General features: G+C 38.8%; 1 protein-coding gene across 2 annotated transcripts in view; it reads left to right on the forward strand.

Annotated features, from left to right (window-relative positions):
* LOC115436404 (nuclear factor of activated T-cells, cytoplasmic 1-like) overlaps positions 1-18,164 on the forward strand; it is an 88,780-nt gene that overhangs the window by 24,806 nt on the left and 45,810 nt on the right. For both annotated transcript variants that reach the window (XM_030159268.1, XM_030159269.1), the window contains exon 7: positions 17,021-17,076. In XM_030159268.1, the coding sequence (XP_030015128.1) occupies positions 17,021-17,076 (56 nt within the window). The remainder of the gene's footprint in view (positions 1-17,020; positions 17,077-18,164) is intronic.

Consider the following 18,164-nt stretch of genomic DNA (forward strand, 5'->3'; position numbering starts at 1 on the left):
ATTTTTGTTGAGCAAGAAACAGCTTTGGAGGAATAATCTCCAAGTTGTGATTCAGGCACTTTCATAACTTCCAGAAGGAAAAACCTTGATAAATTGAATTTATCTTGTAAAAAAACCCAACCCTACAAAGAGTTCAAAGTTTAAATCAGTGTTAACCTTTAAAGACCAAAAAGCATCTACTGAATATTTAATTCTGATATGAAAATAATTGGTGTAAAATACAGTTCAGCACCTTTTCATTGTCATTTGGATGTCATCTTCTACAACACTGATTCACCAGTAAAACCCATGGAGTTGGAAGAATGACAGTGGATGGAGACACTTGGATAATAAAATGAACACAAATGAATAAAAAAAAAAAAAAAACGTACAAAGTAACAGCAGGATACTAGACATGTTGGCTAAAGCTGCCCTTTTTTACTCTTATTAATATAATTAATTAATTAGGATTGTCCACAATACAATAAACTAATAAATGAAAATGAAATGAAATAAATAATGTGAAAAATGAAGCAAATGATAGACTGAAATAAGTAAAAAAAAATAATAAAATAAAATAAGCAACAAAATAAACAAAAACAGCCAAAGTCATCAATAATGAGCAAAAATTAATAAATCAACTAAATATGTAACATGAACAAAATCAGCCACAAACTGAACGATAAGACAACAAAATTAACAAAAAAAAAGGAAAAAATAATAAATAAAATTAATAAAATTAATGAAAATCTACAAAAAAATAAATAACACAGTAAATCAAATAAAGGAAAATACATTATTTTAGCTAAAAAAAAAAAAGCAAAATCCAGAGGATAATATAATAAATGGTGATAAATCACTTTGGAAAGGTTGGATATAGAGAAATATCCATCTGGAAGTCTCCACAAAAATAGCTCTAGTACTTTAACGGCTCATCAGTAGCAGGGGTGTAAGAAAATATCGATATCGCAATATATCGCGATATTTCACTTCAGAATACTGTATCGATATTAAAAAGTACTGTATCGATATTTTTAGGTATTTATTCAAATGCAGATATTGTGGAGGTTCCTTTTTGTTTTTTGATTTTCAGGCTCTTATTTCTATTTTCACATGGGTTTTTTCTTCTGTTTGTTTACTACAAAAATACTATTGTGATACTGCAGGTCTTAAATATAGTATTGTGAAATTGATTACGCTGTTTTGTTAAATAATGGATAATTCAAGCATCCTAAAAGCACTTTTTACTGTCTGAAAGAGGCAAATGTTTGGGTTTTTTATTGGGAATGCACAAAAATAATGTGGTGTTGGATGATTCAGGGACTGAACACTAAGTATTTTTTCACAATAGAATACGAACATTTAAATAGGATCTTAAACTATAATGTCTGTAAAACATTATTTATTTATGTGTTTTTTGTTCTGGTAAAGCCACACGTTAAAAATGTATGCATCCAAATGCTGCACTATAAGTTTTTCCAGGAATTTTTTTTTGTTTTTAAAAAAGCAACAAAACAAAAAATATCACCTTGTTAACAGTATCATGATATATCGCAATACATCGAACTGTGATCCTAGTTTTGTGATTTGTATTGTATCGCCTGATTCTTGCCGATACACAGCCCTAATCAGTAGTTGGTTTGTTTTATTTTTCTCTTACACCCCTGTTTAATATCCCTTCCTTCTCCATCGGCCTCTTAAACACCATGGACCCCATAAACCCTGGTACCTGAGGTGGATGGCCTTTGGTCATGTGGGCTCTTCCTCCTCCTGGCTTTGTTTAGTCATGGAGGGGGATCCCCTGGAGAGGAAAGCCCGACACACCACACTCATGCCCGTCCCACCCTGGTTTGTTCGACTCATGACCCTTCATTTCCTTCCTTTTAAGCCCCTCTTTTCGAGTCCTTTTACCACCACTCTGCTTCCTCTTATTCTCCATTTTCACTCCTTTTTTTCTGCGTTCTTCTTACCTCTATCCCTGATACCCGTTAAAGACATTAGCTTGTGTGGATGTCTGCGCTAGCGGGATCCCCACGCTCTTTCCTGCCATTGACATTTTAGTGGTTTGTTTTCCGTCTCTGTGGTGTCAAGGAAGAGCGAGAGCAGAATCGAAAGAAGTTTTTTTTTTTTTCTATCTACAACTTAGTCTGCTTTTATGTAAACTTTAATGACCCACCACTTCCAGGGTCTCCGAAGTCGAAAGCCCATTACAGACGGACATAGGTACACACTGCGTAAGACATGCACACACTGAAGGAACTATCTACGAACAAGTAGGAGTGTGGAAAAGTACTTATGTCCCAAATATACTGCAAAATATTGTCTTTTGGCATTTTAATCAGAGGAGCCTGCTGTTTCATGAAGGTTCTCAGCCCTGAAATCTCTCTTTCTTGTTGATTTAGAAGGAGCAAAGTTGAATAAGGAAAAAAGAAACCAATAAAATTATAATTATATTACAGAATTATTCTATAACTTTGGTTTTATTTTCCTCTGGAAAAGTTCATGACTAAATGCACCCATGAAATACAGAGCATCTCACCGCAATAATTACTAGTGGCAGACATGTGCTAACACACACACAGTCGGACACACACATGCACAAGTAAAGCTCGGCTCGTTCCGCAGCACAACACCAATCACTGCATTTGCCACAGTGGTGACAGCCATTACCGTCGCTGCCATCAAAGGTCAAGATGGCTGCTCACTTTCCAAAATTGACTCCAATAAACACCTTCCAGAAAATTCCACAAATCCTACAGACGGCTTTAGAGCGTCCCCGTCCAAACTGCGAATAATTATAAACAGTTAAAGCCGTCCACGTTGAGTCACAGCGAGATCACACACACAGCACAAAGGCCGATTAGCAAACGAAGCCGTCGTAAATCACAAATGTATGTGTTTATTTAACTAGTTCCATTTGCTTTTACGATATCGAGGAAGTTGTTTTTAGCGCAAACATACTTTAATGCCTGCTTTGGAAAGAAGATGACTTGGATAAAGACAGATTTATTTAAAGTGTTCCAGAAAAACCAGAAGCAGACGCTAGGCACCGAAGATCACTGAGGTTAAGGACAATAGTTTAAGGTTTAATAAACTGTACGGAAATTTAATGAAATTAAACTTAACTTACAAAATAGGAATGCACCAACTGCACAACTCCTCTTAATTTCAGTTTCTTTATTTTGTTTTTGCTGTTCAATCTTTGTTATAAGTATTAAAATAGTCACTATTTATAAGTCTGTTGGCTAGAGATCAGGGGTGTAAGAAAATATCAGTTCTGCAAAATATCATGATATTTCAGGTCATGATACTGTATTGATATTAAAAAGTACTGTATCGCTGTTTTTAAGTATTTATTCAAATGCAGACATGGCGAAGATTCTTTTTTTTTGTCATGCTCTTTTATTTCTATATTCACATGGGTATTTTACTCTTATTTCTATATTCACATGGGTACTTTACTCTTTTATTTCTATATTCACATGGGTACTTTACTCTTTTATTTCTATATTCACATGGGTACTTTACTCTTTTATTTCTATATTCACATGGGTACTTTACTCTTATTTCTATATTCACATGGGCATTTTACTCTTATTTCTATATTCACATGGGTACTTTACTCTTATTTCTATATTCACATGGGTACTTTACTCTTATTTCTATATTCACATGGGTACTTTACTCTTATTTCTATATTCACATGGGTACTTTACTCTTTTATTTCTATATTCACAGGGGTATTTTAATCTGTTGTTTGTATACTAAAACAGTATTATTTGTGATATTGCAGGTCATACATGTAGTTTTTTTTTTTTTTTTTTAATTTAAATTGATAATGGTTACTTCAAGTATCCTAAAAGCACTTTTTACTGTCTGAAAGAGGCAGATATTAGTTTTTTTTTTATTGGAACTGCACAAAAATAATGTTCTGATGTTGGATGATTCAGGGACTGAACACTATGTATTCTTTTCACAACTAATAGAATGTGAACATTTAATCAGAATCTTAAACTGTAATGTCGGCAAAACATCATTGATTTATTCATTTGTGTGTTTTTTTGTACTGGTAAAGCCGCATGTTAAAACTTTATTTATAAGTTTTTCCAGGAAATAATCTTCTAACCCTTAGGGCCACGGTCACGGCCCCATGACTGAGTCACATTACATTTTCAACACGTCGTAATGTTGGAAGTCAGTCACATACAAATATCACCTTGTTAACAGTATCGTGATATATATCTTATCGTGATCCTAGTATTGTGATTTGTATCATATTGCCAGATTCTTGCCAATACACACCCCTACTAGAGATGCACCAGTATATCATCCAGTTATTTCCTGATATTGGCCAGTATCGGTCTTAGTACATAAGATATCTTTTCACCGATGATAGTGGCACATATTTATGTGTCATGTGAAAGTTTGTTTTTTTCATAGATGTATATGTCTAAATATGTGTTCATTCAAAGATAATATGATGATGAACTGAAAGACTTTAAAATAGAAACCATTTTTATAAATATGATGAAGATATCTTGGTTAAGGCTGATAAATAAGATAATTTTCACTTGTTGCATTGGCAGATTTTTTGCTTAATTCAAGATTTTTTTTTTGCTTAATTCAAGCAAAAAAGATCTGCCAATGAAACAAGTGAAAATTATCTTGGTAAGATTTCTTGAAATCAGAATGTCCAGATCTATTGTCCAAAAATCAGTTCTTATATCTCATTGAAAAGTTATTCTTTCGGTGATTCTGTTTTATTTTAAGTGTGATGAGATATTTTGACTAGAAATGAGATGCAGTGTAGTGTTAAATCAAACTTGAAAATTCAGGTATATTAATAATCATAGGTACTGCTAAAGCTAAAACAGCAAAACAGTGAATATGGAATTGAAAAATTGAGAAGCTGTTTCTGGTATAAACACAGTATAGACATAGTTGGTCGAATTAGTTTGTGTACAGCAGATGAGTATTGTTGTTGCATATGATCTTCATTGTCGTCCTATACTTTCACTACATGGTTCACAGCCACTTGACTTTTTTGTCTGTGTTGTTTTGACTGTGTCTCGTCCCCCCTGAGACGTCCCCAGAATCAAATCAGCGGCGCTCATGGCTGTTGCCACTGCGCCTTGAAAAATAATTACTTCAACTTTTCAAGTGCCACGTCCATCCCCACTGCTCCACTTCGTCACCCACAGGATAACTGATGCAAACTCTGTGCATCCCTGGCATGTGTGTGTGTGTGTGTGTGTGTGTGTGTTTGTTGTGGCGTATGTGTGTATCAGTGGCTGTTAGCCTGCAGGCCTGTTTGCGTTGTTCAGTAGGAAGTGTTTTCAGTGAGTCATCCACAAGGGATTCCCTGTAGAGGGGTGAAACGGAAAAGACGAGAACCTCAGAGGATTGACGGAGAGGGAGAAGGGACAGAGGAGGAAGAGGAGCAGCAGGAAAAGACACCATCCTTAGAAAATCACCCGTGACCTCATAGAGCGAGATGGTCGCACGTGGTCATGTGTACATCGCATCAGAATGTGGACAGTGTATAGTGTAGACAACACCGAGTCCGTGACCTTAAGGGTTCATCCACATGTGTACACTGCGAAAAACAGGTGTCTAAAAACAAGATAAAAATACTAAATCTGAGGAAAAAGGTACTCGAAACAAGTGAAACTAGAAAAGCACTCAGAGCGCAGACCAAGGCAGATCAGCCCCCCCCCCGATCACCACCAAAATGTAATCATTTGTGCGATGTGCCAGTATCAACATTTCCTGAAAATTTCATCCAAATCTGTCCATAACTTTTTGAGTTATTTTGCTAACAGACAAACAGACAAACCCTGATGAAAACATACCTTATCTGTCCATGCAGCAAGATAATTTCACGTGACAAGATTTGTTGAATTAGTAAATCTAGAAATAAGATTACAATGTAAAGATGACCACTTAAAACAAGAAATTAACTCTTAAAACGAGATAAAACATCTAAGACTTCTAAAGTAATTTGCAGTTGTCTTCGTTGAACAGTCGACCAATGCTGTAGTGAGGCTCAGTTACATGTGTTCAATCAATCCAGTTTTATTTATGTAGCATCATTATCATAACAGGGCTGCACGATTAATTGATTTTAAATTGAAATTGGATTTTTTAATTTGGACGATTTTTTGAAAAGTGAAATTGTTAAATCGATTTCATCCCTCTCATGCCTCCGGGCCATGCACCTGCAGGCTCCCATAGGCTCCTCCTCCAGGCTACCATAGGCTCCTCCTTTGGGCTACCATAGGCTCCTCCTCCGGGCTACCGTAGGCTCCTCCTCCAGGCTACCGTAGGCTCCTCCTCCGGGTTACCGTAGGCTCCTCCTCCTATCTGTGACAGCGGTCTTTCACAGAAGTCTGTGTAATGACCACGGACGTTAAATCTGTGATGGTTCTACTGTAGTGATACTAATGTAAGCCGTGGTTTCACACACGGATCCCCCAGTTCATATAGCACTGCATGGATCACTCATTTTGTCCTGCACTGATCCATACCGTACTGTCTTCTTATAATCCAGGTCTGGGCGGCGGGGGCAGAAGCCTCAGCAGAGGAGCCCAGACATAGCCACCAGCTCTGGGGATAGAATCCCTCCAGTGTGTCCTGGGTCGGTCTCCTCCACACATGGATCCCCCAGTTTAAATAGAACCCATGGGGATCACTCATATTTAAATAGAACCTGTGACGATCACTCATATTACGTGGTCCACGCACACATGACTGACACCTGTCACTGACTTAAGTTGGTATCACTTCTGTGGCCGATCACATGATACCATCACAGATTTGAGGTAAGGAGCAGGGCCTTGCATTAAGGGCTGCTCACCGAACCACATGCTGACTTCTGTTGTTTTTTGTAGTTTTACCCAAAAATCAAAATTGAAAATCGAGATTTCAGAGGGAAAAAAAAACGTGATTTTATTTTTTTGCCAAAATTGTGCAGCCCTACATCATAACAAAAGTTATCTCATGACACTTGACATTTAGAGCTGGTCTACACCAGACTCTTAGGGGTTCAGTCATTTCAGAGTAAAATATAAGAACATGAGCCTCCCAGGGCAAAAACAACAGCTAGAAGGGTTTATTGATACACAGATAACACAGTATTTCCATGGGTTTTGTTGAAAAATCAAAAGGATAAAAAAAATAATAATAAAATATATATATATATATATATATATATATATATATATATATATATTAGTGATTAGTTTTAGAAGTTTCACAAAACATTTTAACATCCCTACTTTGTTGCGTCATCACGTCCGTCAAAAGAAAGTACGTTAATTGGACTGTAGCAGTGAACTCCACACATATCTACAATAGCACGAACATCCTTTATAAAAATTATTGTTGACATGTTTTTGCTAGACCTTATCTTTTCCTCTTTGCACAATGCGTGGATTTATGATACTTTCCATTTTCTTTTATGTTCCTGCCCTCGGCTTAAGTTTTCTGTTATTTTTATTAAGCGTATGTGCTGAGTGTGTTAGCGTTTTGGTTTGCCCAAACCGCTCTTTTGGCACAACAGTAGGAGGACATACCTGGCGCACCTATAGCAGTGTGTGTTCTGGCTTGTCCTGCTTTCCATGGGTGGAATGAGTGCTAGAGGCAGGGAAAATAGAGTGAGAGAGACAGACAGACAGACAAACAGAGAGAGAGAGAGAGAGAGAGAGAGCTGGGGAAAGCCTACACTGTGAGTCAGAGAGGAGGTAAGGGAATTCCCTGGTGAGCTGGATAGTTTTTACATCTGGCCGGATTGGAGCGTTGCCTAGAGCTCGGCAGCACCACACAGCCCGGGCTTCAGCGGCAGAAGTCTGGTCTCCTCCACCTCTGCTTTAAGCTCATCTAACTAAGAGCCAAGATTAGAAGAATTTTGCAGGTAATCTGTAACATCAGGACAGCATAATGCACAATAATACCCCGGGGCTATTAGTTTTGTCATGTGGAATCTCCGCAGCAACGTGGTGAAACACTCAGAATCTTGTGGATCCGAGGCCGCACAGACTAGGATCTGTATTGTCTGTGTTCACTCAGAGTTTGTTTAGACTTCATCGATGCTCGTACCTTGGGCAAGTTTAAACATCAGACAAATTGGTCGATGTATTGTACCTCTAGCGGTATGTCTAGACTGTCCTTTGGCTTTAGGCTAAGATAACCATCAGACTATTGGCTCATATGTTTGGCACTCCAGCAGCAGAAGGTCAATCCCACCTCTGCTTCAGGCTACAGACTAAAGGATGACTTACAGACGTATTAGGATGGCATACAGTACTGAAATCAGATTCTATTATATTAATCTACATCAGACAGGGCTGGGAGGACTAACACCGCTCCTTAGGGCAGTGTTTTTCAACCTTGGGGTCGGGACCCCACGTGGGGTCGCCTGGAATTCAAATGGGGTCACCTGAAATTTTTAGTAATTGATAAAAATTAAAAAAGAAAAAAAAAAAACTTATTAATAAAAAATATATGGTGAGTTGAGAGAGACAATCACAATCCATAAAAGACATGACAAACTGTGAGTCTGAAACTGAAGCACTGTAGTACTGTTTATGTGTCAAATATTCATTGTGGTCGGTTTCAGATGCTGCAGCTCTTTCATAATTCATAGTTTGAGTTCTTGTTTGTTCAGTATTAATTGTCAGCCTTGTAAATCCAAGCTGGACTGACTGTACATATCCTGACTAAGGAAAATCCAATTCTCCCTTTGTGCAGTAATCTACACCTGGCTTTACTGCGTCCGTCCACAATAATATACATTATATGGACTAAATGTCCTCTAAAATTAACCTAGATTTGAAACAGATGATAGCAAACTATTACATGATCAAAAACAAATTAATTTTAGCAAAAAAAAAAAAAAAAAGTCTCCGTTTTGAATGTCTGGGGTCGCCAGAAATTTGTGATGTTAAAATGGAGTCAGGAGACAAAAAAGGTTGGAAACCACTGCCTTAGGGTAATGCTGCAAAGTTTAATACAGTAGAACATATAGTATTATACCGAGTGATGCAGCTGCTGTCAATGACATTTGTTTGGCCGATGCTCGACTCTGAGGATTTTCAGCCGTGTGCAAAGTTATGTCCGTGGAAACAGGCACGGAGTCAAACTTATGTGAAATAGAACAGAGAAGTTGTATTTCCCTCAAATCTATTTTTTCCTAAATTTGACAATCTGAAGATGTCAACAAGCAAGCCTGTACGCAGCAGAAGACGCCAAGGTCTACATCTTGGCTTCGGGCGCGTCTGGACCTCAGAGGAATTGCTTGAATCATAACTGCATCATAACCAGAGATGTCTCGATTGTCCCGCGTCCTCCTCCGCCCTCACCTCAGGCCGGTCTGAACATGAGATTAGTGACTTAATTCAGATACGAACAAAAGGCTGGGATACAGTATCTTTGACCGAAAATGATGGAAACAGTTAAAGACATCCTGTACCAAGCTACATCTTCCTGCACTGCTGTTCACCATCTGTTTGAGGGTCTGTGGATCAAGGTCTTGCTTTGACCCTCGCTCGGTTTCTTATGTACTCTGCAGAACACCACGGAGACCAACCTTGCTCTTCTACTTTGTGGAGGATGTGTGCCACATATTTTATTGCCAAATATTATACAATAGTAAACGTCTGCATGATTGTCTAGCTATCACCTTCAGTCTTCAGGTCATTTGCAGACTCTTTTGCCGCACAGCTGGAGAGATGATGAAAGCCGAGAACTTCTTACCGACCGCCATCGTCCTCACCCTGAACCCACGGGTCAAGTCGTCTTACACTTTTCCTGTTATATGCCAAGAATAACTTACTTCCTGACCATAAAACTATCACAAATCTACTGTCAGGTAATAATTTATTCTGTAGCGTCTAGATTTGAAGCAGGCCTACATTTCTCCAGTTTCATCAGTCCTCAGATTGGCAAGGACCAGGTGCTTCAGAGTAGAAAACAGCTGTACCTCTGGGATCATTCATCAGGGAAGCCCTCGGACTTTTTGGCTTTGGTCTTCATTGGACAACAGGATGATATGTGTAAATGGCTGAAGAATGTGTGGCCTAGGTAGCAGCAGTGGTAGAGCCGTTATAAAAATGGAAAATAGAGGTCATGAATGTAAACAGAAAAATTAAAAAAAATTTTAAAAAAAAGTTGTCCTGAATATCATATCTGGAAATGAGACAAAAACTGCAAAATGCAGCTGGATTGTTTCATGAAACGACCTACGCAATTAAGAACATGAATCAAACTTTCCATTCTCAAAACTACCCAAATGAACTCTCTCTGGTCAATGGAAGTTGTTGTGCATCACACTTTTTCAGAAGGAAAAATCACACTGTTGAAAAAAAAAAAAAAAAAAAGGAAATTGTGCGAGGTCACTTTAAGGACAACGATACAGTCGCCGTTTGTTGGTGTGATATTTACTGTGACAAGAACTCGGTTGCTGTGTTTGTTACGTGTTGTCAAGACCTGAAGAAGTGAATCCAAGAGGCCTCGCCTTAATTACCTGATGAATAAGTTTGTTGTGGTGGCTGTCTGTGTTGATGTTAGTCTTTGTAGGCGTCTTTTTCTCAGGTGAGTCATGGCAGATGGCTGTTTTAGCCTCGAGTACAACGTCTAAGAACCAGTATTCGCAGCTATCTTTTTTTCTGCTTGCACGTGCTCATATGTTTCTATTTAGTGTGGATTAGACTTAACAGTAACCTCTGTCCTATTTATTGTTCTGCATTTCACCTTTTTTTCATTGAAGTTGAAGCCCAGAACAAATGAATGTGGAGGATACTGTTGATGTGCATGCATGTGTGTGTGTGTGTGTGTGTGTGTGTGTGTGTGTGTGTGTGTGTACCCGTGGGTGGAGGTTGCGTGAAGGAGGAGGTGTTGTCGGGAACAGAAGCATTTTGCAGATGTTGCAGGGAAGGCAGAGTGAATGGAAAGTTCTGTGGTTATCAGTCGTACAGCACTCTCTTACTCGCTGAAGGTATGCCACATGTGGCCTCGTCCCGGCTCAGTCTGAGGCTCAGATTTACAGAGTCTGATGGAGTGATCGTCAAAAGATCGGAGGCGCAAAGTGATCTGGATGTATGAAAAAGCAGAAGCGGGGGGGGGGGGGGAATATCAACAGGATGGCAGCGAGATGAGAAGAGGAGGAAAAGTTTGGAAAACCTGTTTACTGGTGGAGTCTGGGTTGACGTCGTAGTGTAAGGTTTCCCTCTTGGAGCGTCTCCCAGTGCGGAGGCGGGTGAGATTCCCTCTTGGTTTCCCTCAGACGTAACATGAGGAAGGCTCATCTCTGTCTGTCTCCCTTTCTCTGACCTTCCCCTTGTGTCACTCTCTAATTGTCCTTCCATACTCTCCGACTCTGACTCTTATCACCTGCTTACACACACCTTATGGCGGTCGCCCTACAGAGGCATCACCCCACTTCTATTCCCCGGTCGTCCACATCGTCTCCATTAGCGATGTGCGTTTCACCATATGCAACTCTTATTTCCCCTGGTCCAAATACAAAACCCTTATCTGATCTCTTTAGCATCTGTTTTTATGCTTCTCTGGGTTTTAAGACGGACATTTTTGGAAAGAGATATCTACTGATGTTCACTCTCTGAATAATAAAGCTGACCACCCGCCCCCACCGACCGCCACAGCTCACCAATAAGAAGCCAACCATGACTGAGACGCTTTATTCTTTCACTTACTGCAAGATCTGAAAATAATGGGAAAAACATAAAGCTTTAAAAGAGGAGCGGAGGTTTACATCTTCCAGAGCTGCTATCGGTTATTTGGAAACTGACTCTGATTATCTTATCTGATGGCTTCCTGTCCCAGAAGCGTAGACGCAGTAACCGCCATAAAAGTGAAGCAGGACTACAGTAGCAGTGCCACAGCGTCCATGCTATTAGCTCCCATGGTGTACCACTGACACAAAGACTGTTCTGTGTCACTTCTATTTCTGACAGCCTTAATGAGTCATCAGTCCTGAAAAAATTGGCACTGTGGTCTGTGCTGATTGCCCGAGCAGAGCCCACAGCGTCTGTTCGCTAAGGTGTGGCATGAAATCACAGAGAAAACCCGAAGAATGCGAGCTGAGCTTTTGCAGGCTTGGAACAGCTGCAGTAGCTCACAGGCCTTTTATTGCATGGCAGCAAAGGGAACCTCCTTACCACAACAAGCCCAAGATGAGAAGAAAGAGAACGACTGAAAGCATCTGGGTTTCTTAAACTCGCAGAGCCCAGTTAAGAATAGAAATGACGCAGAGCAGTATTATATAACAATTTAAATCAAAACAAACACGGGTTACCTTTCACGTTTTTCAATGGACAAATAGATATATATTTTTTTTTTTTGTATGATTTAATTTAAACTTTTTCAACTCACAAAACCAAGACATATACTCTTAATGAGTACAAACAAACCAAAACAATCACAAAATCAACTTGAGACAAATGAACAAAAAAGACAGCCAAAACAAGCCCCTCCAAAAAATAAATATATATGTATAGCCTACATATGTATACCTACATACATGTGCACATACACATATATATCCATATGTATATACACCTACATATTAGGGATGTAACGATTACCGGTGTAACGATAAACCGCGGTAAAATTGCAGACGGTTAGTATTACTGTTTAAATTCTAATTATCATGATAACCGTGTTTGATTACTGCACTTTTCCAGAGAAAACACCGATGTAAAGATCTGCTTTTATGTCAGATATTTGAGTAGTTTTAATTTATTACAATTTTGATTTTGTATACCTAATATTTGGAACCAATAATCACTTTTAAAGTCTTTGAAAAGGTTCGTTAAGTATCTGTGTGTTATTTATGCAATAAATTATATACATCGTTCAAATCAGATTTTAGATATTTTTTTGTGTTTTCTGCCCTTTTGTGTTGATATAGTAGGTTAAAGTGAAAAAATAATAGGCAGATGACATAGATGAAGTTGTGCTGAAAAAAAAGATCCCAAACATGGGTATAGTAAACATTTGTTAATATAGTATATAAAGGCAAAATCAAAAGGACTGAAAAACGGACTAAATAGGCTCAGACCACTGAGCCTATATTTGAATTTTTCTGCAACAGAAGGTACATTGTACCAATTATTTTATTTGTTTTTGTTTGTTTTTTTTCAAAATACAACTTGGTTAAATTATTTCAGTGTGTATTAGTACTTTTTGAACATTTTGAGCACAATTTCAATCAAACCGCGATAATAATGATAATCGTGATAATTTTGGTCACAATAACTGTGATATGAAATTTTCATATCGTTACATCCCTACTACATTTATACACATACATACACATCCACAATAACAACCCAAATGAACCCCCATCCCACCCACAAACATGCTCAACCTCAACATCCTCGTACCTGGACTTTTTTTTTTCCCTTTTACCTTATCAATTTTTCTAACACCTTTCCCTATATAACTTCAAATTGGGTTAATTTGTTCTCTTCCGTGGCTATTGCCTTTTCTATGTTCAAATAATAACAACTCTTGTTTTCAGTGGGACAATGAAGGCGCATAGGTAGATTTCCAGTCCAGTTCCAAATGGACAAATAATTCAAATGGTTACAAAAAAAAAAAAACCTTTAACAAAATATTGTAATACCTGAAAATGGCGTCTTCATTTTGCTTTTGTCTTGCACTTCATAAACAAATTCAACAAATATCTTCTTCCTTAGCAAATTAGGCCAGGATTACATTCACCGGTGTCTCACAAGAGGAACAAATGTAATGAATTTAAAAGTAAAAATCCAGTATGACTAATGCAACCAAATCCAGTTTCTTTTAAATGGAACTAAGTAAAGAACAAACACAGAACTCAAACAGGTAAACAGGTTTACTCTCAAATCATCCACAGCCAAACAAACAAACAAAAAAAAAAGTCCAACATGCTAATATTTCATCGGACCGCGAATAAATGTATGCACACAACGTTTATTTCCTGAACAAACTGAATCAAGCCCAGATCATAACCCTGCCCCCACAGGCTTGTACTGTAGGCACTAGGCATGATGGGTAATCTTCTCACCCTGATAGACCATCACTCTAGAGCAGGGTCAATCTGGACTCAACAGACCACATGACCTTTTTCCACTGAAACACAGTCCAGTCTTTATTCTCTCTACAAACTGATGCTTAAAGGTGGGGTAGGAGATGTTTTCTTGGAGCATTTTTACCTCCGCCAAAGAGGTTATGTTTTTGCCAGGGTTTGTTTGTCTGTTTGTCTGTCCGTTAGTGTGCAACATAACTCAAAAAGTTATGGACAGATTTTGATGAAATTTTCAGGGTTTGTTGGAAATGGGATAAGGAAGAAATGATTAACTTTTGGGGGTGATCGGGGGTGGGGGGGCCCACGGGGGGGGCCCACTGATCAGCCTTGGTGGAGGTCTGCGCTCTCCAAGTGCTTCTAGTTTACTATGTTGCTTAATTTTTTTACTACGTTGCTTCATTTTTTACTATGTTGCTTCAAATCCCCTTCACACCCCGATAGCAACCAATTAATTAAATGCTCTGACACAAAAATGAAAAATTTTGGTCACGTGTGGAACGGACAGGACTGAAAAAACATAATTTTAACCAGCCTGTCGAAATGATTGAAGGATATGCCTAACAAATTCAACTGCCATTTGCCCCCCCCACCACTTCCCGAGATTACTTATCAAACAACACGTATCAAAACAACAAGTGAAAAGTCCAACTTCTAAACTAATATACTGATGAACAGACCTAACTCAGAGTTACGCACAGATCCACGGGGGTGGGGGTAGGGGTGGGGTTTGATACTGTGCAGCGCTCGTGAACCCTCAGGAACAAGCATTGCGCGTTCCGGTACTCTGGAGGCGTGGGTTCGGTGGGAAGTCTGAGAAAGGGGTTTGGACTTTTGAAATGTCTATTTTCAAAACGTAGCTGCTCAAACCATTTTTCCAGGATCTCCCACCCTGACCGTTAAGAAATGAGAAGCTCCTCAGTGGTCCAAGAACTGAAACATACTATACAACAACTATCACTGCAGTAATTATCCAACAGAAGGATCGCACCTGTTGGCCGAGTTCAATCCAGGTGGAGACTTCTTGGATTTTTTCAGTGACTGCGAGGCTTTAGTACTTTAATGAGATTCTGTTTTAAGATCATGACTAAAGCCAAAGGATTTCAATGTTCTCTAAAACTCCTGAAACTCTTGACATCCACACACTGAGCTCCCTGAGAGCTCCTCGGAACAGTAACACCACAAGAGACTGGATTAGCCTGTATTTAGCGCTTTTACACATACTGGATCTGTTAATTACAGCATCACCCAACGTAACACCGACAGAACCTGAAGTTACCCCCCCAACGCTTTCATCCTGCTCCTCAGACCAGACCCTCTACCAACATATTGAGTAGGGCTGTAAGAAAAATATCAGTTCTGCAATATATTGTGATATTTCATTTCAAGATACTGTATCAATATTAAAAAGTACTGTATGTTTATTTTTAGGTATTTATTCAAATGCAGATATTGTGGAGGTTCATTTTTGTTTTTCTTTTCTGTTTATATTTTATTTATTATTATTTAACACTCATTTATTAAATGTTAGTTCCTTTGTTGGGATTGAACTAAAATACTGTTCTGATGTTAGTTCTGAACTAATGGAATATGAACATTTGAACAGGATCTTAACCCTTTCATGCATAGTGGTCACTACAGTGGACAGTTACGCTACAGCTGTTCTCTTGTATATTCATGGGTTTTGTTGTTTTAGCTCCATATCAGCCAACACAGTAGACACTTATGCATCATCCTATACACTGCAATTCATACCATTATTATAACTTTGCTGTTCTTTATACACCTAATCCTCAGTGATATGTTTTAGTGTAAAAAAAAAAATTGTTTGATATCGTTTTTAGACTGTAATTAATAGTTTTTTGTTTTTTTGTTTTTTTTTAACAAAAGGTGTTTTTTTTGCATATTATCTCCTTGAAATGTGTAATAACTAGTATTAGAGTATGTTCAAATGTGAGAAAACATTGGCTTAGCAGCATTGAACATGTTTTTATTAAACAGTTTTCACACAGTATATCAGTAAATACATGCTTCTTTGCTTCAAAAATTAAATGCATGGTGTCCAGCTGAGTGGACATTTTTGCAACTCCATGAAAAATAAGTTCATACTTTTTTTTTTTTTTATAAATTGCATTGTTTTTTTAATGCCTAAAGAGGAATAAAAACACTAAGGAAAAAAATCTTTAGGTTCTCATAATTCATGCATGAAAGGGATAAACTGTAATGTCTGTAAAACAGAATTTCAGTTTGAACACAGGAACATTTTGTGATATAGCATTAGATCCTATTCTGATCAAATAAAAATGTTTTTAGTATTTGTGCCGATTTCAGGTGTAATTCAATTCTTCAAAGAAATATTCATTCGTTCATTCATTTATTTATTTATTTGGGACAGTGCATATTAATGAACATCTACAACAATTGCAGCTGTAAATACGACAGATTGTAGCAGCAGTGCTAATTTCCATCTGTAGTCCCTCGGCAGGTGACAGGAAAGACAGTTGACAAAAAGGCAAAATATCATAAAAACACACAGAACAACACTATGAGGACGATCTACTGATGGTCCCAGGCTTGGTTTTCCTTCATCCAGTGTTTAAGTTGTGATTTGAAGGAGGCCTATGATTGTGAGTCCGTTATGTTGAGTGGTAAACTGTTCCAATATTCAGTTCCAGTGACTGAAAGTGTGGTTTGTCCAAAAGTAGTGCACCTGCATAGCACCTCAGAGTCTCATCAATTCAAAAAAGAAACAAACAAAAAATTGCCTTTTTAACAGTATCATGATATATCATGACATATCGTATCGTGATCCTAGTATTGTGATTTGTATCGTATCGCCAGATTCTTGCCAATACACAGCCCTAATATTGAGTATCGTATTCAGATTGGAGTCCAAGTTCCATTAAAACTCCATATTATTTGTTTGATGGTGTTTTGTTTTTTTTTTCTTTCTAGATGGACATCATCTGTGGGAGACAGAAGCCAAAGTTGACAAGGACTCCATCAAATGTGTAAGTCATCAGACATCAGACTCTGAGGACTGATTGGAAATGCTGTCGTCGCCATCTTCGGTCCCGCCCCCTCCCCTTGACACTTTCTCATTTTCACTCCTCCTCATCTGTCCCCTGTCATGATGTAACCTTTGCTAAGGCGTTACAAGTTGCAGCGCAGACAATGATGATTAGCCCATGCAATCCTGAGTGGAATTTTCACAAAATCTCTGTAACCTCATGAAGTAAACACGAGCTGTCATATTGTTTTTGCATCTCACACACACACACACACAGGTTAGAAAGTGGAGGCACACACACACACACACACACACACACGCCACAGCCCTCACGGCATAGCCAGACGTTTAGTTCACAGTGAAGTGTTGTGCTGTGGCAAGTTGGACTTAAACACCTCGTCTGTGCTGGATCACGAAGCCCAGAGTGGATTACACCCCTGATTTTTACCTGCTGGTTTTCATGAGAGCTGTAATGAGAAAATAAACCAGTGCACTCATTTAACTGACGCTCAATCACACGTTCAGATTTTGTTAATATAAAACGGAGGGAGAGGGAATAGCACGAGAGAGAGAGAGGAAAATGTTGTTGTACGTGTCACAGAAAGCTTCTTGTGCTCTGGAGTTAATTAACATTTCACTGAGGTTCGTTAGCTCTGCTTTTTAGCGTGGAGACTCGACTACAGGATCCGTGAAAATCTGTTTGCTTGTGTGTGATGACGGCGTGTTTTGAGTTGCTGAAGCCTTTCATCAGCGGCATCTCAACCCCCCCACACCCCCTTTTTTTTTGTGTAAACTAACCGAGGCAATTTACACTTGCACGGTGTCTAAAATAAGCCGCGCACATCTAAATGCTGCAACTTGAGGGTGTTTTTCTCCTTGTTGTTGTTGTTGATGTTATTTCGCTCAGGTAAATGACTGGGTTGCATCAGGGGGGGGTAGATGTGGACTGTGATGCCTAATTGGCCTGCGGGGTTGGCTGATGTGCAATGGCTGGAGTCTCAGATGCTGGAAAATTAGCGGGCGTGCAGGGCCTCGTTCTAGGCGGCAGTATGGAGGTGGGGGGGGGGGGGGGGGGGGGGGGGGGTCGAT

Source organism: Sphaeramia orbicularis, chromosome 16, assembly GCF_902148855.1.
Source record: "Sphaeramia orbicularis chromosome 16, fSphaOr1.1, whole genome shotgun sequence".
In the NCBI taxonomy this organism is placed as follows: domain Eukaryota; kingdom Metazoa; phylum Chordata; class Actinopteri; order Kurtiformes; family Apogonidae; genus Sphaeramia; species Sphaeramia orbicularis.